This window comes from Drosophila bipectinata, chromosome 2R (assembly GCF_030179905.1).
Source record: "Drosophila bipectinata strain 14024-0381.07 chromosome 2R, DbipHiC1v2, whole genome shotgun sequence".
Taxonomy (NCBI): Eukaryota; Metazoa; Arthropoda; class Insecta; order Diptera; family Drosophilidae; genus Drosophila; species Drosophila bipectinata.
In genome coordinates, this window is record NC_091737.1 from 9,933,326 (window position 1) to 9,956,213 (window position 22,888).

Sequence of the window (22,888 nt, forward strand, 5' to 3'; positions counted from 1 at the left end):
TTTTAAATTCGTTTAATCGCCATTAAATGCTTAGCACACAATTATAAGTTTTATATTTATTTGATAAATCGTTTGGTATCTATACCTTTTCACCCAGGGGCGGGTAGTGAACTCTATAGCTATGACATTGAATGCCGTAAAAGTTTTAGATGCGGTACACACATTACAGTCAGTATTACTTTATTTTAGAACTTAAATACTACCAAAAAACATAGTTACTTATGCTAGGTGTAGTTCCATTGCAAGCTCGATAAGTCGCCATTATCTGACCATATTGTAAAAGGAACTTAGAAACGAAGAGAACAGAGATCAGGTAAGAAAACAAAAAGTTTAATATTTAAAATAAAAATTGTATTTATTTCGCTAAAATAATTAAACAAAACATAATACATATGTACAGTGATTATTGCTTGCACACTCACGAAAGGAAACAGACAGATCAGATTTGTTTTTCTCAGCTCAGCTTAATTTTTTTTCTTAAATAACATTTAAATATTTTCTCCATCAAGGATGTACGCTTGTTTGGCTAACCATAGACACAGACTATTGTTAATTGAGTTGTAAATATTAATTCGACATTAATTTAATGGACACTGATATTGAACGGCTCTATTAATTGATGTGTAGTGCGTTAGCTTAAATTATTTATTTATCGACGTCTGAAACGTATCTCGTTTATTGCACAAACTGTATTCATCTTGGATTTTACGGCATTGTCCTTCCATATCCTTTCCTTTCGCTTACTTTTATATGCGCTCTCAAAATAACAAAATGTTTTATGCATGTGTGTAATGTATGGGGTGTGAGTGGGTTTTGTGGGTGCTTTTTTGGGCTTGGGTTTGGGTTTGGGTGTAATATATGTATATATATACGTATGTTTATTCACTTAATGAGATCAAGTCATATAACGCATTATCTCGCGCAGAGCATAGAGTAACTCGGCCTGATTACGGGCTTCCATTATCATTAGATTCACATGAACCTGTTGGCGAAAAAATATCAGATAATAACACGATTAATGTCTGTTGGTATATAGCTAGTGGTTGGGGACTGAGAATGGAAAAATTCCACTCACCTTTTCACTATCCTGCAGCTCGACAAGCACACTATCATAATCCTTGGTGGTAATACGCTCGGGAAAGCAGCAGGCTGTCTTTATAAACATTTTCAAAGGACGCACCAAGAGCTGACATAAAAGCGCTTTTAATGTTTGTTTTATTAATTGTATTAGCGTATATTACCTGATTCACTTCACCATAGTCGTAATCATCATGCCGTATCCCGTAGATACACTGAATGTAATTCCAAATGGCCCGACGGAACTTGGATGTATCCACATTCTTGATGCCGCCCATGGTGCAGTAGGTGAGATTGTAGGCGGCCCGAAACTTTTCATCCAAAAAGGTGCCCACATCGTTGTACAGTCTGTCATGGATACCATATGAGGGGGGCTCTTTTCAGCTAGCAGGGGCACAAAGTACTCACCCATCCACCAGCGAGAAGCCGTGATCCTCCCAGGAATAGTCCTGGATGCGAAACGTGTTGATGTTCTCGGTGCCGCGTCGAGCAAAATCCTGGTAAATGAACTTGGCATCATCCACATAGTGGGATAAATTCGGCGGCAAGGTAACCGCCGCCTCCGGTGTTACAGCTGCCAGCTCGGCTGTCTGCTGCTCCACCTTCTGGAAGCGGCTACTCAGCTCCGCCTCACTGCACTCGTCCTGCTTCTGGGACAGCACCTTCATGCGCTCCATTAGCGCCTCCACGCTGATTCCGTGCTGCTGTGGCAGTTGCTGGGCTGTGGCTGCAAAACAATTGAATTAGAGCCCTGTCTACAATGCACAATGAAATCATTACTACACTGGAAAATCTTTCTTAAAATCTGCAGTAAGTGCTTTCAAAAATTAATGGAAAATCTTTGAAAACTTCCTCGAATTTAAATATTAAATGGTTATACTATATTGTCTGGAAATCCGAGCTCCTATTGCCTTACCCAAATATCCATTGAGGGCCATTGCACCAGGACCAGCATCTCCCATTGCATTACCAGCACTCAGACCACCGCCATTGGGACCTGCTGCGGCTTGGCTATTGTAATCCGGCTTTGCATTGTTGAGCGATATCTCCGTCAGTACGGTTTTTTGCGGGTCGATTGGAGTGTTGGTGGTCTGGCAGAGACCGACGCCCGGCTCACTGGACTGGGCCATCACCGTCACCGGGGGAGTCTTCAATTTTGGACTAGACAGGCCGTCTAGCTTTTGGGTGAGACCACAGGAAAAAACGAACGATGACAGGGAGTGGAAATGCGAGAGCAGGACCATGGCGTGCACCACCTCCGACAGGGACCAGCTATTCTTTCCTTTGGTCAGACGCTGAAAAATCATTAAAATTGTACTCCCATGTTGTCCGTAAAATTGTTGTCCGCCGTATGGCGATGCCGGAATTATACCCACCTCGATGTGCTCCTTGCGCAACAGCCAGGGACGATGGGCTAATATTTTATTGATATCGTATATGGCACGTAGTTTGGCGGGTATGAAGTCGAGGCCACCCAGCCAGGCGCTATCGCCGCCCTGGTTGATGAACTCCTTCTCGTAACGTTTAACCAAGTAGGGGCACTGATGTCGAGCAGCAGCCTAGTAATAGGTTTAATCATAAAATAAATCAATAAAGTATTAAATAATAAACTATAACTTAAAGAGTATATTTAACTTTCATAAATATAATTTCTTGCTGTGCAAAAAAGATGAACAGTTCCAGGTAACATTTTTCCAGGCATTACGTAATTTGTTTTGATCTTCTAGCTCTCTAACCTTGGCCCTCAGTCACCCGCCCTCAACCAGTTTGGGTCTCAACTCAACCGCAAATATCCAAGTGACCCACAATCAGAAATCTCCCAGGGTGCGGGACCTGGGAGACACATGTAGTAGATTGGCTCCAACTATGCCCGCCTTATCTGGCCACCACTGCTGACACCACTGACACCACTGACACCACTGCCACCTGAAATGAGTGCTAAAAATATTCGAAAAGTTTTTCTTTTTTCGGTGGATGGCAGTGCGTGTGAGTGTGACCCAAAACAACAAATACCGGGACATTGAGAGAGCAAAGGCCCATTGTTTGTCTTACGATTTACGTTCTTTTTTTTTCATATTATTTTGTTGTTTGTCATTAATGAGGCCTGGGCAGGCAGGCAGAATCATAGCATGCCCTGACAAGCCATCGTAAATCTTAAATAATTTTACATTCGCCGAGGCCCGAATCTAGACAAAGGCGCAACGCCAGAATCAGAATCAGAAAGCTATGCGACTCTCGGGTGCACTTTCCTACGTATACGTATGCCCACCTCCTGCCAAAATAATAATATTTATAATAACCCTAATAAAATGCTCAGAGTCCTCTTCAGCCTCCCCCTCCTGGCGTGGAAAAATGCGCAAATTGTTCCCAATTAGCTGGCATGAGTTAATAGAATGTGTTTATTATTTACCACATCGAATGTGTGGAATGCCAAAGACCCTCGACGGCGCACTGAAAATGACCGACATGTCAACTATAAACAGCAGATACATATATACTTTGTGTGTACTTTGTTGGCTTTACGATTATTGCACACGCACATTAAAGGCCATAAATTATATCTCGCTCCTCTGGGCCAAGAAGCAACTCTATTTGTGCCCCGAAAATGTTTTGAAATAATTGATTAATGTATTTTCTGTATTCGGCCCTTTCAAAATCGCCCAATTGCATCTGGGATATAATAATTTTCAATGAGCTTCAGCTGTGCAATGCATTTGAACGAAAGCATAAATCAATTTTAATTACGCATTTATTCTCCAAGTTTATTACCAAAATTATCATTAAAGGCAGGCTTTTATGGATATTTATTACGATTGCAAACGATTCAATCAAGAAGGATGGGAGTTGGATGCCTCACTTCTGAATTAGTTTATCCCAGAGCATTAAATCGGATTGAAATATTATTTTTGTTTTGTAGGTAAAGTTAAAACTGATTCAGACGAGAGCTTAATACGTAAAATAATACCCCATCAACTATATTGTTGACGTTTCAACGCAGCGGAGCGGTAACAAGGGAATGAAATTTATACAGCTTGGCATTGATTCGGCATCAGCCAGTGGCAAATGCAACCTGACAGCTCCAATTGCGGGGGAAGTTAATATGCTTACGTTTGCCAGGGGCCACCAGACCCGGCCAGGCCAGGCCAGGCGAACAATGCCATACAAACTACATACGACACCGCATCACCGCATCACAGATCCGGACTCTGGACTCACGGATTAGAGCACATAGGCGTACCGAGAAATGGAATCTATTTAGGAAGAGTCTCATTCGATTGAGCTGCATCCACGCCGTGTCCAGGCTTCACAATACGTGACTAGAATGGATTTCCTAAACAAAAGTTCATCCAGAACAATGCCACATAGTGTTTGGAGTACATAGTGTTTTTAATTTGCGATAGACTTTGTTGGCAATCAGCGGCTATTGTTTTGTTTCAACGCGCCACTGCTACTTGACATTAAAAATCACAAAAATTCCATCCCAAATACAATAGCTAGCTAGTTTTATTATAAATCAAGCTCAACTCACAATTATGGCCAAATAGTATCTGTAATCATTGGGCAGCGGTCCATCGCCCTTCATTATAAAGTTCTGGGTCCGCAGAAAGTGATCGTGGAACTGGGGATGGTAGCCGATCACCTGGGTGACCTGATCCAAGTCGTCGAGATCGTCCATTTCAAAGTCAGATGTTCCCGTCTTTGATGCAGCGAAACACTGAAAAATTTTCCAATAAAATTTCAATTAGTCTAGTAACTTTTAAGAATGCAATACTCTTCATCAAGCCATACAAATAAAAGTTATTTTAACAGGGCACACGCTGCGTATACGTTATGTGTTTAATTTATTTCCCAAATTGCAAACGAAGCCAGAAAAATGTGAGTGTCATGAACAAAACTTGCAAAATTAATTCAATTTTTGAAGCAGAAATTTGAGAAAAGACTGATGGTTTAAACCACACGTTCAACCAGATGACTGAAACATAAGTTTGGCCTATTCTTTGCACTCTGCCACTCTACCTGAAAATGCCTAATTGTGCCTGACCAAAAATAGGAGAAGAAATCAGGAATTTAATAAACATCAGGCCGTGTGGCCAGGGCAAAGCTGAGGCTTCCCTGTCAGGGCCACTTCTTGCATTTGATGCCGTCCATTGATTAGGGTTTCCATGGTAATGCACCTCTTTACAGCTGCAGGCCAGCTGGAAACTAAGCTGGCCAGGATTTACGAGAGCTGGTTCGATGCTGATAAGGATTAAGTTCCATTGTTTACCACTAATTACCTATTTACCAGTTTACCAGTTTAGCTCTTTAAGAAATTGGCTCTCTTGTCTCTGCACTCTGGAAGCCCCCTAAATGACAAACAAAAAGTAATAATAGCCAGTAAGTGCTGATAACCAGGCCGGAGGATGAATCGGCTCTTTTGGGTCATATACTGGATGGTCTTGATAAAGCAACATAATGCCTGACACAAACGAACAGCTCACCCGAAATGGCAAACGAATATTTGCATAATTGACTTCTAATATGCCGACTCTGGTCGTCAGTCTCTGTCTATGTAGCCCAACCCTGATTTTCGATGCAAACCACATATGAATATCAGGTTTAGCTCCAACCACCCACTCTCTCGATGGTGATGGTGATGAGCTCTCGGATAGTCCGAGTGGGTTGCACCCACGCCCTCATGGCTGTAAAGATTCAACAGCTCAGGGACTGTCAGAGATTTTGTGCTAATTTCATATTTAATCAGATAAGCAAACGAGTTAACGGCCAACGATTAGCTCCAGTGGAGCTCAGATGGGACATCGTAAATCAGAAATTCCCTCCTAAATGCCATCACTTTCACATAATTAATTAATCCCAATGTCCGAGATGTATAGTTTGTTTTGGTAGCTGCCATCGGGGCGGCTATATAACAAATAACAAGTGTCGAACAAAACATAAACAAGACGGGCGCCATTAATCACTGTGATTTATGCTGTGCATGTATTTAAAACTAAAACTGAAACTAAAACAGTCCTCTTGTCTTATTGAATATCTTTTTTGATTCGCAACTTCAAATCTGGACTGTTACACTTGTTAATTAAAAGGGCCAAGTCGCCGAGATATGCAAATGGCTAAAAGCGTGTTGACATTTCCATCATTATGGGTTCTATTTCGGAATCCATAAACATACAACTTGACTTTTATGTAGATACACCCCGAGTGTGTGTGTCTCGAACACCCTGACTAACTCCCACACACACACATCGCATCGGTTGAAAATCGGCGGGAGAGATGGGGAAACCCGTTTGGAAAAGCAAACTAGTTTCGTCTGTGACACACAACCGACCCAATCGAATCCAATCCAATCCAGTCCGGGCTGCCAGCAACAAAGCAATAGCAACAAGCAAAAAAAAAAAAAGCCAATAGCTTTGAACGGTGCTTAGACCAAGTTTCATGGGCATGTACATACAATTTGCACTGTACGGTGTACAGTGTACCGTGAGTGCATATCCATTTCTGAGCCTTCGAGCGTGTGTGTCTGTTATTTTGCTTCTTTTTTCTTTGTTTTTGGTTTTGTTGGAGCTTAGTTGTTGCTTTTGCGAATGCATATGAATAATATTGGCACAGAGTTTTTCACTGTTTTCTCGCTTTCCATGACTCTCCCTCTAGTGGGTAACCTGTTCGGCTAACGTGTCGTATACGTGATAATTGATTATTAAATTGCGATTCTAATGCATGTGGGTGCATTTTTCCATAAATATATGCAGATATAAGTGTGACCTAAGACTTTTCAGGTTTGCTAAATTGCAAATCATTTCAAATTGGAAATATACTAAATGGATTTAATATTTTTTGTATGATAGCCGGTACCTTTTGCTCCTTCTTGAGTATGTAATACCTGGCACTGCTTACTCCTGCCTCTTTTAACAAATACCTTGTTTTGTATAACATTTGTTACAAAATGTGGTTCCCCCAGAAAACCTCAACTCAACAGAACTGACCACACCAATCTGCCAACTGGCAGAGACTTTCCGCGCCAACTGTTGTTAACGTGCAAGATCATGGAGCGTGGCGATTAAAAGATAACGCAGAACTGCTGAATGCTAATGTTTACTGTCGGTCAATGGAGGCGGTGGTGTGCGAAGTGTTCACCGTACTGCCACTGATGTACTGCTGGGCAATTTGTATCTGCCGGATGCACGAACGACGCAACTCTTTACGGTGTTCGGCTTATGTTAATTGCGGCCAATTAATTGCTGTAAGCTAATTTTGATTTCCTCTGTATTTTTTTTTTCGCCAGCCAGAGCACAAACTAAGCCAAATTAATAAATTAACATAATTAGCAGAAACACACTCGGCCGCGGGAATAACAATAAATTCAACTGTAATTTCAACTCCGCCCCCGAATGACTTGGAACTCTGGAAATACATTGTATTGTGCTCTGCAGCTCTGGTGAGTGTCAACACGGCCCCCAAACAGATTAAAACAAAAGCTGGTAAACAGGCAAATAAATTAGCATAAATGGTAGAATGCCATAGAGAGAGACGGACGGCAGTCGGCCGTAAGAGATAGCACATGGGGGGGAGTCGAATAGAGACAGAGACAGCGCCCCAGACAAAGACAGAGTGAGAGCCCGCCAAACAATAAGCAGGTAAACAACTAAAGTGGAAAAAACGTCAGGTGTTATAGAAATGCAAACTGAAAACAACCAAGGCAAATAAAATCTATGAAAATGAAATAATACAATGCTAACATTAACATTAGCTGAGAGAATGCAGAAAAAGTTGGGGAATATTATCAAAGAAAGTTTAAACCAATTTGGTGGCCATAAAACGGAATGGTTTCCCAAAAATGTATGAGTTTTGGAAACTTGTTTTCAACATCAGTAAAATTTGAAACAAATGGGATTAGCTCGGAAGCTGTTTCCATAAATGGGTCACACATACTACCCTATGCCGATCTGGTGGAATCTAAGGCTGGGGCTTATCATTTCGTACACCTTTATACACCTGAGAGTACTTGATTCATATGGCCAGTGGCTCGCAAAGCCCACTCACCCATACTGTGCCACGATTAGCCCACTTGTGTGTGCGTGACACCTTGCAATGCAATAAAAAATATTATAAAAAACAAAACAAAAAACACAAGCATAAAAACAAAGTGCTTGGGTGTGTGCGTAGATAATAAAGACTTGTCTAGAGTCTAGACGTGATAAACTATTTTTTCTATAGTTCCACAGCTCATACACAGTTTAGTTTGCATATAAACAGCGAGTAGAGTACCCATAGATGTAAGTGTGCTTTTTTGCAACCAGCTCCAATGGTGTGGCATATTTAATTAATCTTTCAACTACAAATAAAATTATGGGCAAGTAAGCACTTGTTTGTTAAATGCCAGCTAATGGAGGACCAATAACTAATGGGGCATTCATGCTGAAAAGCCTGAAGAGTGCAGCGCAAGTACCGGGTATTATACAGTCCTTAACCATAAGGCTAGACAACGGCTGTCCTTTCTTGCTTTTTTTGTTGGGTCTTCAGTTGTGTGGGTGGCACGGCAGTACGTGTTCGAAGCCTTCGCTGTCTGGCACTCGAAGCGACACTTTGTCTGCTGATAAAGTGCAACAACACCAGAGCCATAACGCAAACAATCATGACAAAGTGTGGCAAATTATTATTAGGTCTACGCCAGTGTCGGTTACATATCCACACACTCCTATACTCTCATACTCCTGTATTCCAGTACTCAAGTGTCTGGCAGCGACGTCTTTGTGTACAATACTATATGTATATTATTATACAGGCATATGAATGTATACTTTCTTCAGGAGATAATGTGGAATGATAAGAGAGTGTCGTCGAACAATGAGAATAGCCAACTGTTGTATGAGTTTATAGAAATGTTGCAGTAAACATACAGGGACTGGGTTAACGAACTTTCTAGCTAATACTATTCCTGAAATATGTCTGTCTATTTTTAAACATTTTATTTCCCAACTAAATATTATGGGAAATATTTGGTTGACGTTTATAAACCTGTGGCGCAAAAATGTGTCACTAATTTAAACAAATTGGCCAGGAAAACTATAAAAATAGTAGTTGATAGTTCTCGGTCGGATTTATATATTTAGTTGGATGGACGAGCGTCAGAAGTGTGTTTGACTTCCTAATGGTTAAAGTGTGTAGATGGTTGGTGGGTGATTCGTGCATTTGTGATTCGATTGCACTTGTCGCATCATTGTCTCACTCGTTCAGTCATCCAATCAGTCAGTCAGTCAGTCAATCATTCCGTTTACCACTCGGCCAAAGGCGAAAGCCTTTTTGGACTCCTGCCAGAGTGCGAATGGCGCACATCTGTTTATTTTGATATTGCTCTCATGCCACGGTGACTGACTGACTGAGTGACTGACTGGCACCACCCTCCGCCCGGCCAGAGGCCAACCCATCGCCCACCGCCTCCTCGCTCGGATCTGTCAGCTTGTGTATTTTTATACAATTTATATTTTCATTGCGTAAATAAAATTCTTTGCCTGCTGCAGATGGCTTACGGCCGTCGGGTGTTTGTGCGCTATGTCACTCGGATAGGCGAATGATAATTAAAATTATTATTTTTCGCTTTGATTTGCTTGCAGCTGCACTCGCAGGAAAGTGCATTCAAGGGGAAGGGAAATACATATTAAAATTAATACAATATTAAATCCAAACAAAGACTGTATGTGGCATTTATTGATGAAGCCAAAACATCTGTAACGCATTGTTTTTGCAATTAAATAGTGCTTTAGACACATTGTGCCAGTTTCGTTTAATTCAATTAATTTCAAGTCGCAATTACTCGACATTTGCATCAATTTCGCTGATTAGCTGACCCAGTTTCATGTTTATAAAATGTGAAAAAAAACAACAGACCTTCTAGTCACTAGCGCTATGTTATCTATTGTAGAGCTTGAGTCCATCCAAAAAAAAAATGGAAATAAAAGAAGAGAAAAATAAGGAAAGTATTCCATGCTGGCTGCTTATCAAAGGCTTATCACGGGTACCACAAAAATTCCACACTCCCTCCCCACACGCTCCTCCAGCTCTCAACTTGCAGTGGAGCCCTAAAACTGCGCACTAAAAAGTTGTATTTTTCAACTGTTGGCCAGTTGCTATGCTGATAATTAAAAACAAAAAATCTCAACTTCAAATAATACTTTTATATTAAGTTAAAAAAGTATGCAATGCAATGTTTAATTAAATTCATTGTTGGATTTAGTTAAACATTGTCGAGTCAACAAAAAATATAAAAAACAAGTCTGAAAAGCAAACAGAAGGGAAATATTAATGAATTAAAATGAGAAGCTAGGTAGGGTTGGGGGGAACTAAAGCTATGTTCAGATTAAGTTTATAATTAAATCCTATCAACCAACTACCACAAGGAATCTCTGCAACTCGGAAACCTAATATTCTGCATTCGCACAAAACAGGAATTAATTATAGTGCTTGTTGCCTTTTATTATTTCTTGTTCATATTTCTAGGGTGTTGTTTTACTAATTGATTTATTAGAAACCCAATAAATGTGGAGTAACTCAATGGCTGTTGTCTTGTTTTTGAATGCATCCACAAGACTATAAAGTGGAGAGGTCCACGTGAAGCTTATGCAACCCTAGAACTCCCTTAAATAGACTTGGCATTTTGCAGCTCTGATTTAAGAACCTTTTAATACTCACATCTTGAGAGATTTGTCCCATATCCGCGTAGTAATCAACGGCGTAGTACATGAGTCTGCCGGAGAGTATCGGAATCGGAGGTCGAAGTCGTTGCAGCTCCGATCAAAATAAAGAAATAACCAGTTTTTGCCTGGCTCTTTGTTTATGGAGCCACACGAAAGTGGAGCAGCAGCAGCAGCAGCCGGCCACAAAACTCAACCCAAGTCGGCTCAACAGAAATGAAATGAACTCAACTGGCCAGGCCAACACGAAATGCACCAGGCTGGCAACCAAAACCAAAAGGAGGAGGCTCGTCTGCGGATTGGATTGAGCAAAAACCAGATTTTCTTTTTCTCAGCTTGTTCAGTGTTCACTGTTCAGGGTCTCCCTTGGCCAGGTTTTCTCTGTGCTTCTCTGCAGTTGCTTCTTGGACTTTTTGGTTGCTTTTCTATATATATATATATATTTTTCTCAGAGATTTCTGATTTTGTCAGGGCAATTAAGGTGAGTTTTAACCAAAAATCAACAAAACTTCTCGGCAAGGAAAATCAGCACTGTCTTCGGTGGGCTTTCACTTTCGGCTTGACAGTTCCCAAGAAGTTTCAGGAAAATATCAGAGGTCGCGGACGCGGATTATGATTGAGACACTTGTAGGTATAGCTGGTCCTCCTCAATATGTTCTTCTCATCAATGATAGCGATCCCCTGATTCGAGTGACTGAAGCAATTGCAGTTGCAGCTATTGATGTTCTTTTGGTTTTTGGTTTTCATTTGACAATCTTTGTATCTGATGCCTCGGATTCCTCTTGGCGGTTTTCTTGGGGCGATACAATAGTGAAGCTCCTCAGGTCGGCAGTTCGCTCAGTTGACTCTGTTGTTGGTGGTAACTGCGGAAGACAGATCAAGAAAAAGAGAGAAAAGGTCGTTAACTGAATGATCTTAATTAATTACCATATCACAGCTTTATCGCCTCACAGTCCTCTTCTCACTTCCCACAGCAACAACTCGACTCGTTTTCAAACCCAATCCTCCTCATCTCCAACTTCAATTAGCATTCAAATGCCAGTCAAAATATTCAGTTTTTTTTTTGTCGACTGCTTTCTTTTTTTTTAGGGTTTTTTTTTAATATTGGCTTTCAAGTTTTATTTGCCAAGCCTACACACAGACAGCAGAAAATCGCGCAATGCCAAAAATAAAAAGTAAACATCGAATACAAAGCAAAAACGCAACGAACAAAAAATTGGTAAACAAACAGGGCCCAGGCCCCAGGTCCAGTGTGGAGGAAACACGGAATCGGGAATGGGAATGCCAAACGAGTTTGCTCCTCTTCCTGGGGCAAGGTAAGACAACAAAGCAACAAAAAAAAAATAAAGATAATAATAATAATAATGGTATAGAGTATGGAGTATGGGGTATGGGGTGGTAAAAAGTCAAGATAAATGTGAAACCGAAATTAATATCAAGTGCAAACATCGCATTTTTGGCATGCAGACGCAAAGTGACAAACAAACAGCCGCATCACACACAAAAAACAACCAAATACAACAAAAGTTTAACCAATAACCCAGCAGACACAATCACCGAATAGCCGAGGGATGATAGAGTTACAAGCATGGATAATCTTTTGCGGTTTCACTAGACCCACTAGTATATACCCACTAGTCTAGTATAGTCAAGGCATCGGGGCAATCGAGACAGCGTCATCAAAACGAATTACACAAACGTGACTCTGACATTGTAGGCGGCGGCTGCACTGGAATAACAAACAATAACAACCAGCCGCGCTTGTAACCCTAGCCAGCCAGTTGGCGAACACTCGAATAACATAAACAACGTTACAAAGTTTCCTATTAATAATTTTTTATTATTGACAACGTCATGAGCATACTAAACGCTTCACCGATTCCGATTCCGATGTCGAATACCAAAACCCAATTCCCCCTCACGAAAGTCAAGCAAAAACTGAGGCAGAAGCTACGTTTCGAACAGCTGGGCGCGATTGGTTAACAGATGTCTGAAAAACAAAGTGCCAAGAGTTGTCGCTGGTGTTGGTTTGCCCAACTGATTAGCAACAATATTGAACTAAACTTCGGCCTACTCCAGCCCATACCAGCCTAGACCAGACAGCGCAGTGCACTGCAAGGATTTCCTTGGGTAGCTCAAGATATATTCAGAAATAAATTCGATAACGATTTTTAAAGCTCTCTAAATTCATTATATGAATAATGTAGATATCTAAAATATATATTTTTAAAAACTCATCCCAACATCACTTATTTTTCCCCATTTCTCGATGTGTTTCTACTTGAGAATCTTGTTCACTGTTGACTCTGTGTAAACGTATTTAATTTATCCACTCACACTGCTCGAATTGTGAATTATACTACGGATGCTGTAAACGAACTCTGGTGCGTTGTGACATTGAACGGCGTTCACAAAGACACAGCTGAGCCAGAGCTGAGCCAGAGGCTAGGCCTAAGCGTTGACGCTCTGCGTCCGCCATGCGTATGAGCGATATTATCACGTATACGCATGGTATACATGGTAAACAACATCTTGTCCGGCACTGTTTTGGTTATCGACTGATTTCGGGGGTGGTACATCATTCGAGCTTGACTGACCAGAAACCACACTGCTTGTGTTGGTAATTAATGTACAAAAGTACCTTTCAGTGGTCGTTTCTGATTTAATTAGTTTCCAGAATGGCTGCTAGTCTATGGCTAGGTTGGGCAATCGGGAGCAAACTTTTCGCTATTTGCAAAATTAAAATTTGGGAAAAATATTTTGTTTGCTGTGCGAACAAACAAACAAACAAACTTCAGAATGCCCAGAATGCACAGCTGGAAAATAATACTGCATAAAGCATTTCATTTACGTCATGGCGTGCTTTTGTGCCTTTGTTTGCCAGTCAGACATTATATTTTTGCCTTTTTTGACATCCAACTATCAAGTAACCGAATACCTCTTTAATTAACTGATTTTTTAATAACAATTTAATGGTAAGAAGAGTCTCTATGAGTACTATGCTCTTGGCTATAATTAAATGAACATAGAATGTAATACATAATGAAGCCTGCCTGTCGGCATTCCTGTGGTCAACTCTCGAATTCCTGGACATGAATTCCTATTCCCATGGATTCAAATTATGTGCCAAATTTTAGTAAATTCTCCACCTATGGTATTTAAATGGAATTTTGTAATGAAATTACATTTTAATTCCAAAACATACTCATTGCTCTACAAGTCACTAAAATGTAGAATATTTTGTGATTTTTGAAAATATCAAAAAGTGGGGAAAAATAACTAGTTTTGTAGTGAAGGGCTATCTTGGGACTGTCTTGGGACTCACCATGTGCAACTACGATTGCTGTCAGTCCAAGTCGCCGATTGCCAAGCGCTTGGCGGCCCGCCGCCTCCTCGAGATAGAGGAGGAGGAGAGCCGGAAGCCAAAGATAGTGCTGGCAACGCCCCAGAGCCTGCTCTACCGCTACGACATCGTCGAGGTCATGGCGGCATATATAGTCTCGGTCAGCGAAATCCGACCCAAGTATGGTATCATCAGCGGCGCCCTCCTGACCCCCATTACCAGCCTGATTGAAGATCCCGTGTCCATTCCCTTCGAAAACATCCCGCATTTCCCCCTCAGCCACCTGGGGGACTGCAAATTCCTTGTCGGCTATGTGATGGGCGCTCCTGTTATCGCCATGGCGGATCGCTTCCACCAGTATGACGGATACCCAATGGCCACCTGCTCGCTGCCCGTCCGAGTGATGCAGTTGTGCGGCGTGAAGACCATTATGCTGACCTGTTGCTCTTTGGCTGCCAATCCCAACTACCAGGCGGGCGACATAATGCTAATCAAGGATCACATCAACTTCATTGGCATGATGAGCCAATCGCCCATGGAAGGACCCTCCGACCCGCGCTTCGGTGCCCGATTCTTTCCCATGGTCAATGCGTACAACGCGGACCTGATTAAGGCTGCCCTGGAGATCGGCAAGGCTATGGGCATCAACAAAGCCCTTCACTCCGGGGTCTTTGCCTTCTGTGGAGGACCTCATCGAATGTCCGTCAGCGAGGAGAGTTTGCTGCATCGGTTGGGCGCGGATGCCATTGGGCCGTCGCTGGTGCCCGAGGTACTGGCCGCCCACCATGCCGGCATCAAGATCTTTGCCTTTGCGTTCATCACTGTGGTGGCGTACAGTAGGCCAACCGAGGACGAGGACGAGGATCACCGGACGGCGGCAAAGGCGGCAGTAGAGAGCGCAGAGGTCACGCCCCAAAAACGTCAGGCCTGCACCGATTTGATCGGCCGCCTGATCTACCACATGCACCATGAGAATGTGGACTCGAATTGCCCAAAATAGATTTCTCGAAACGCCCCACCATCTCTCGGCCAGCGATGTGTTGTTTTTCTGTTGGCAACGCGGAAATAGTGACAGGTGCAGCTGTTGCCGCAAATATCCGAGAGGGACGAGTGCTTTCGGCAAGGGAGAGGGTGGTCTAGTGGCTAGTGGATAGTCGATAGTGGGACGGAAGATAGGTGCAAGTGTGCCTGGTGTCAAGCTGTCTAATGGATGGCCCAAATGGACAGCAATAAAAAGCGCAAAGTGCTCGTATTAGAGTACACTGGGCGTATACGTAATGCAATAGCGCGCACATACTCGAGATGTTCGTGGTTTAGTCATCTTGCCCAAATAGGTTTTATGGCAATTAGCAAGGAATGAAATTCGAACTACATTGTTGCGTTGGCCCAGCAAGTTTATTTGGTTTTAGGGCTTTAGAGTTAAGTAATGATGTAATAACTGAACAAGATAATAGCTTATCGATCATTTATTATTAATTTAAGCTTAAGTCAACTTAAGTCTTAATGTCTACTTCTTTGTTGCCAACGGGTATGATTGTCAAAACATGAGCTGTCGTATTATGAAATTATTCATAACTTTTGCGCTTCATTTGCTTTGTTGGTTATCAGTGAGACGCTTTTAACTCAACTCCTTGGCCATTATTCCGTAATGACAATTATGAACTTGGCTTCGACTTCTTTGTTCGTCATTGTTGCCAATTTTATCATTTCCCCTTGTAGTGGTGGTGGTGGTGGTGATGGTGCAGTGCAGGCGATGACGAACGAACTTGCTGGCTGGCTTATTGACGCTGATTGCTCAGATATATACAAGTAAGTGCATATATAGCTCGGCTAGCAGCAGGGAAGGGGTACGAGGGGGCAAAAAGCGATAGCCACGAGCTGTTTGCCTCGCGATTTGTGTTTTACGTTTTTGCTAGCTGGGCGATCATGCGGCTAGAGAGAGAGAGATTTCCCCGCGATTGAGATTTGTGCGGTTTGTACAATGTTTCGGCTTGTGGCATTACGCTAATGAGTTATTTGCGGCCAGTTCATTGACCCGACCAGCCGATATACATATGTATGTACAAGTGTTTATTGAAAACGCGTTGGAAAATGTTGCAATTTGCAACAAGTTCTGGCTCTCTGTCTGTTTGCGGCTATCTATCTCTATCTGGCTTTTCGTGGGCCAGTTCAGTGCACTGGCATTACAATTTAATTTTAAATATCAAAAGCATTCGGGGCATTTGTGCGTGAATATCAATGTGCCAACAATGGCAGTGCCAGAACCCAGCAGCTGATACGCAGATATGCATCTGAAACCCATACAGAGACAGAGATACAGATACAGATAAAGACTCTGATGCAGATGTATCGCATAGTTTTGCCATTTCGATTGCCCCTCCGAACAACATCTGCCTGTGGTTTTTGGCAATTGATTCGTCAACAGTCACAGGGGCCAGGCACGGTTTTCGGGGCATTGTTGCTGCTGACGCTCCTGAATGCAGCTACTGAACGCTGATGCAATTTAAATGGCTGGCTGATACTCACTATTCTGCGAAATGTGTATGCCTGTTGCTCAATCAACTGACACCACAAACTAAGCTAATTACATCGCCGGGAGGTGCGGATGATTTGGACATATTTCGAATGGCTTTCCCATCAACCCCGTCACATTTCACGTTCAACTCTAGGCTCTCATCTGGCGGAGACATTGTGGTAACCCACAAACTTCATAAAACCATAAGGTAATAAAACATTGTTTTCTTCTGATAGTTTTTACCGCAACTGTTGCCAGGTATTCTAATCAACCGCCACAATGTTTAAGATTAGATTTTTCATATATTAACATGATATACCTATAAATCACTATAAAATACGGGAAATCCAAGTGGACTTTAGATTGGCCAATATTTGTTATATTTTATTGAAAGGAAACTAAGCCCTCCACGGCCATAAAATGATGAGTCAGTAGTAGTACTACTGACCAGACCAAAACACTGACTAATATACCCAAAGGTCTTTAGTCTTGAGAGGGGAAAATGGTTATTTCTTTGAGTTGATTGTTCACAAGAGTGTGGGTGTCTGCTTGTTATAAAGAAAAGTAGCAAATTGTAGAAAATTGTACAAAATAAATGGCATGCTAACTAAGGCAGAGCCGGAGCAGATGTTGGCGTTGCACTTGCTGCTGCGGCTGTTGTTGAAAGTTCAATAACCTCGTTTTGCGCCCATAGAAATGACTGTAATTTAAGCAAAAGTGTACATAAAAGGCTTTTGTAGTTATTAAGAATTTGTAATTTAACAGACAAATATATATTGTGTTAAATAATGAAATGCTATGAAGTTTAAAAGCATTTGTTCTTTAAAGCTCACGGGCCATGCATTTTCTTCCTGTGCAGTATTATGAGTGGTGGGCTATGGCCGTGTTTAAGTAATACAAAAAGCATGTTGAATAAATGATGCGAATGGTCACAGGTCGTTGTAATCTTTCTCATTTTTGTTTCGCCTTTAGCCTGTCGTATTTTCAAAAGGGAAAACCGTGCAGTTTTGGGAAACATTTCAGTTGACGATTGATTCCGGATCGAAAGCCGCTTAAAATTGATTGCAACATTGAATGGAAAACACATTTCAATTGCCCTCTCTTCAAGTAGTTCAAGTGATTTCCCATCGCACACCATTGCAAACACTCGCCAACACACACACCAACACCAGCGACCAACAATCTTTAATGCGCCTGGCAACGACTGTGTGTGTATAGCTTTCCGGGAGCAACAGTTGTTTAAATGCAATGTGTGTGTCTCTCCGTTGTAGTGTGTGTGGGGAAAATGCATGTATGGGTGACGGGCACGACGGCATAGCAACCGTTTATCATAATTGGCATTAACTGCTAGCTGTTCTTCAATTCTTTTTGGCCCGCAGCCTAGGGGAGATATTACGTATACGCGGGGTTGGCTTAAAGAACTCACCCCCAGCACATGTACACATTTCATTAATTATTTCATCAGATTTCATTGGGTTATACGAGTATTTAATATTTACGTAAAATTTTAATTAAAGAGCGCTCCTCACTTTAATTATTTGCCAATGAAATTAAGTTAATTATCGCCCACACTTAATCAGTAACTGATAATGGGTTAACAAGCTGAAAAATTAGTCGTATGATTATTTAAGTCTCGAGTCCCGACTTATCGAACGAAGAAATGGAGGAGAAAGAGTGCGATGAAATAGTTGAGAACAAACGGATAATGAAAACGGTAAACAAACGAAAGCAACAAAGTGAATAAATGCTCTGAGCAAATTACCAAAAACTGCTGTATGAAGCAACCTCACAGATACAGACACAGAGTCACACATACTGCCACACAGAAGCGAAGAAATAAAAATGGACGGGGGGGCGTGACAGAGGGGGAAAGAGAGGGCGAAACGCACACAAAACATGCTGCTTAATTTAGATTCCCGTGCGGTAGGTCAAGTGCCAATTTCCTCAACTCGAAATTGTGTGGCAAAAGCAAATCAAATTCAGTTTGAATTCAGTAAAAATTTGATGAGAATTGTCGAGCTGCAAGCCTTGTGAGGTTTCCATCCGTTAGCCACTCGGAATACCTGTTGCTGAGGCTGCTAATACATCCCTCAGTCTTGGTCCTGTCAGAAAAACGGTACAAGGACCCGCAAACTAACCACAGACTCTTCGTCACACAGGAAGTCGGCCGTACTTTTTGGAAAATGGAAATGGCAAGAATGCTTTCAGGACTAATGCCAGAAAGCAGAAAACAGAAACAGAATCGGCAAGTAAGCTTCCAATCAATCCTCAGAGTCATACACTGTGACAAATAGCTACATAGCTTACATATGAAGCATTAAGTGAGATAAATCAATAAAACCACTTAGTCTTATCTGGTTATTTGCATATTTTATTGTTTACAGCTGTCCTTAAAAACAACAATCCTGAAATCAACCTATTAATGAACTATTTTTGCTCAGTGCACCCTATACCTTAACCATTTTTTGGTCAAAGTCCTGGTCAAAATCGAATAATGGACCCTTGTTTTTGGCCGGAAAGCCTCTTACACTGATGGCCTCCGCCTAACTATCCATTTGCACCGCCAGCCCCGCAAGAAATCTAAAAGTGCCTCTCTTTCTTGTGGCAAGTCCCTAAAAGTAAAGCTATTATGAATTTTGAAGGATATTGTACTTACCACTGGAACTACGTATGACTCTCTTCTTCATTTACTTGGGAGCTTTGCTTTTTTTGGCGTTTAGTCTCTTTTTAGTTTTATTTTCTTTTATAAAGCAAGTTTGCTGATAAAGCAAGTTCTAATACGATTCCCTGCTCTTCTTTTGATAAACAACTTTTTTTTTTGTAGATGTACATACATATATTTTTGGGGGAAAAACTGAAAAATTGTTTGAAATAAAAAATTAATAAAAAGTTGCGCGAGTGTGAAAAGACACGGTTTTTTTTTTTTGTGTTCTTAAGCATGCTCTTTTTGATTTACGGTCTTGGCCGCTCATTAATTATGTAAGTTGAACGAAATTTCCCCTCGAAATCGATTGCATTTGGCGCGAAAACACAGACAGACTGCGAAAAATGGGAACAATAACAACAACAACAAGAACAACTATAGCAACAGCAATAAACGAAGATAACAATAATAGTTTATATTTAAATTTAAAAGCAACAACAGCAACGGCCAGCATCGTTTAATTTGTTTACGCGGCTCGAGTTCGTTGTTATTCGTCTATGAGGCCAATCTAATTTATGCTTTTGCATTGTTGTTGTTGTTTCAGTTTCAGTTTTTTAGTGCGCCAGTGTGTGTATGCTTTCGGATTGAGTTGTTTTTTTCTCTTTGCCAGTAGCTTTTGCCCGGCACACTGAACAAGAAATTTCTGTAGTAATTTTCCATGCAATAACAATGATTTTCGCTTTTTTTTTCATGTATACTTTTTGTTTTTATTTTAAAATTTTATTTTTGGCCGTGTACACAGCGCTATCACTGCATTCGCCGACCGATATTTAAACCAAAAATGTGCGAAATTTACCAAGCCAAAATAAGAGTACAAAATAAAACAACTAAAAACCGAACAAAAACCGAAAAACAAAATAAAAACGGTTATCCGATTTTTCGGATATTGCCGATTTGCCGCGATCTTCTGCTAAGGTGGGGGCGGGAAAGTGGCGGTGGCTGTTATCGTGTGCGTGCGGTGCAGACGCCCAATCGCTCTGCGCGTTGACTAGCGGAACAACCGTGCGCGGCCAGCGATAAACTTTGATTGAAACAACAGGCAAGCCAGCAAACCGAAATCTGCCCCAACAACAGCTGACGACGGAGCAGCAGAGCAGCCGATTGGGGAGCCGATGGAGGAGCCGAGCCGTCGGACAGCCGAACAGCACCCGACGCACAAACACAATTGCAGTAAGCTCATTACGAGAGAGAGTGAGGGCGCTCGAGTGGGTGGAGAGCGGGAGGAAGAGCAGCAACAGGCAGGCCACGGTTACATGGGTGGGTCGGGTGGCAGTGGGAATGTTGAGGGGGTCAATAGGCTCATGAGAAACACTCCGACAATATATTGCTGCTTTGGAGCTGTTACTCAGGGTTACACTGCGCTCACTATACCCTACTCTGTTGGGGCTATAAAAGTAAGACCAGTAGCTAATTAAAATAGATTTGATAACTAGACTATAAAATTAAAAATAATATGATAACCAGATTCAGAATCTTTATAAACCTCTTTAGTATGAAGGAACCTTACCTTATGTAAATTTTACATATCTAAAGTAGCCCATAAGTAGGCAATAAAATCTGACACAACCTTGAAACAAGAAAGACAATTCAAAAACCATTTTTTTTTATTTAAAAAATTAGTTGTATAGTTGTACTGTAGTGACTTGGGCCTGTCTTCTAGCCCCAATCGAAATGTACAGTTGTTTTTCTGTCTTGGGAGTCTCTTCTTTTCATATTTTTTTTATTCAACATGTGTATGTGAAGAGCACATGTAAAAAAGCAACAACAACAGCATTAAGAGCAGCAATAATAGGCGACAGAATCAACATGAGCACGGCAACAGCAACAACAATAACAACGAGCCACTATCGCATTGACAACGAAGCGACAACAACGACGCTTCATATGATTGAACTCTTAAATGGCTGAGGCCTATAAAAACTGAGTGTATGTGTGTTTGTAGCACATATCTTTGTGTTTGTAGACGCGAGAGTAGATGCAAATGTGTGCCGCTCAATTATCAACGGTTTTGTTTGGCCACCCTTTCCACCCGCTGCTCGCCCCAGACAATGCAAACCTTCCCCGTCGCGACGGGTCTCTGTTTCTTTGAGGCGCTAGAGCCCAACGAAGAGTCAACAATTGGCGAACTCTTAAATCACTACGGAAACGCCGAACGTGATGTTAACGGTCCACATTTGATATGATCTTTTTGAAATTCTATCTTACAAAAATTTATTTAAAGTATTATGGGTTCATGTGTGTTTGTATGCCCCTTAGTGCATACTAAGGATTATCAAGAGAAATTTGATTTTAAACATATCACTCATACGCCGTGTTGCCTTAACATGGATTGTGTGTAGAATACTAATAAACCTTCCTTTAAAATCAAAACCTAACGTTATTTTTAAGACATCATTAAAAGAATAAAACAAGAGCCCCTCATAGTTCGGTTTAGAGCAAAGCTCCACTGCAGTTCAACAGACAAACAGAAAAGATGCTATAGACCCCGGGCTTTGTTGACTCTACTGATATATTTTCCGGCTCTTGCTTCAAGTTTTCCGCCACACCCTCGCCAGCCCCTTGGCTCACGAGCGTTGCAATAAGTGCCGGCGATAAATAAAGTGCCCGTCCCCATTTTCATAGTTAAATCGTGAGACAATAAAATGCAAAAAGCACTGAAAACGATGAGAAATTAATAATAAGCGAGTGCAAAGTTCTGTTTCAAACTATTATAGGCCGAATGCTGAAGATTTGCATTAAAGTGAAGCAGAAAAAAAATACGTTCTTATCGGTAATGGGAGCAACAGCAGAAGCGAGTCAGTCTGATAACAATGCTGATACTGAACACACACAAAATACATACCACGATGTACCTACCGGTGTTCGTATGTACGCCTGTAGATTATTATTATTATTGATTAATAAACAATTTTCTCACACACACTGGAAATGGGTAGAGGCTGTGAGAGTGTGTGGGCGCAGGCCAATCAAATGCCGGAGTGTGTGCGTGTGTGTTGGTGTGGCGGCGAAAGACGCGGCGACCGATAAGGAATGACCGATTTAGTTCTATAGTTCATATAGCGATAGCCAACATCACACTCGATTGACCCATTAAGTTGGGACGACAAACATGAAGGCATATGTTCATATTTTTATTTTTACTCGTAAAAATAAAAACAAAAAAGTAAAAAGTAAAAAGTAAGCATTTCTAATGAGTTTATACAATGAAAAGAAGCTTAAATAGGCTTAAAATTTTGATAAAATAAAACTAATCAATCAATAAATTATTCTATCTGTTAAAAAAAGCCTTTATTGTAACGAAAAGAGCTTGAAGAGTGGTATAGTCATCAAAAGATTAAGCATACAAACCACTTATATTATTAAAATACTTTTAAATAAGTTTTAGCTTTCATAATGTCCAATAAAATCTTTTATATTTACACAGTCTTGTTATTGATTTCGAAGCATTCGAAGCTTTGCAAGCTTCAGATGAAAATAAAAAGGTTGTCTGATGAATGCCTTAAATAATTAAATATGCCTTAAGTTATTAAATAAAAATCATTGAGTTCCACAATTAAAAGAAT

General features: G+C 41.2%; 3 protein-coding genes across 3 annotated transcripts; 1 reads left to right on the forward strand and 2 right to left on the reverse strand.

Annotated features, from left to right (window-relative positions):
- Window positions 1–329: 329 nt before the first annotated feature.
- On the reverse strand, window positions 330–10,902 carry Sesn (Sestrin). The gene is made up of 8 exons (XM_043210349.2): window positions 10,762–10,902; window positions 4,607–4,792; window positions 2,454–2,636; window positions 1,994–2,372; window positions 1,486–1,804; window positions 1,242–1,425; window positions 1,076–1,186; window positions 330–982 (listed from the first exon to the last, which is right to left on the reverse strand). Exons 1-8 carry the CDS (start codon window positions 10,810–10,812, stop codon window positions 896–898), a joined length of 1,500 nt encoding a protein of 499 aa, XP_043066284.1. The 5' UTR covers window positions 10,813–10,902; the 3' UTR covers window positions 330–895.
- A 438-nt stretch (window positions 10,903–11,340) lies between these two features.
- Window positions 11,341–19,475, reverse strand: LOC122321093 (uncharacterized). The gene is made up of 2 exons (XM_043210350.2): window positions 19,278–19,475; window positions 11,341–11,626 (listed from the first exon to the last, which is right to left on the reverse strand). Exon 2 carries the CDS (start codon window positions 11,508–11,510, stop codon window positions 11,343–11,345), a length of 168 nt encoding a protein of 55 aa, XP_043066285.1. The 5' UTR covers window positions 11,511–11,626; window positions 19,278–19,475; the 3' UTR covers window positions 11,341–11,342.
- On the forward strand, window positions 13,950–15,127 carry LOC108133124 (purine nucleoside phosphorylase). Its single transcript, XM_017252904.3, has one exon. The coding sequence runs from the start codon at window positions 14,090–14,092 to the stop codon at window positions 15,104–15,106; it is 1,017 nt and encodes a 338-aa protein (XP_017108393.2). The 5' UTR covers window positions 13,950–14,089; the 3' UTR covers window positions 15,107–15,127.
- Window positions 19,476–22,888: the final 3,413 nt, after the last annotated feature.

Excerpts from the sequence above, each read along its gene's own strand:
- LOC122321093 (XM_043210350.2), bottom strand. The coding sequence starts at position 11,510 with ATGAAAACCAAAAACCAAAAGAACATCAATAGCTGCAACTGCAATTGC.
- Sesn (XM_043210349.2), bottom strand. The coding sequence starts at position 10,812 with ATGTACTACGCCGTTGATTACTACGCGGATATGGGACAAATCTCTCAA. Across the intron at positions 1,805-1,993 it reads GGCCCTCAATGGATATTTGG|CCACAGCCCAGCAACTGCCA; the intron begins GTAAGGCAATAG and ends ATTGTTTTGCAG. Across the intron at positions 983-1,075 it reads AGCTGCAGGATAGTGAAAAG|GTTCATGTGAATCTAATGAT; the intron begins GTGAGTGGAATT and ends TTTCGCCAACAG.
- LOC108133124 (XM_017252904.3), top strand. The coding sequence starts at position 14,090 with ATGTGCAACTACGATTGCTGTCAGTCCAAGTCGCCGATTGCCAAGCGC.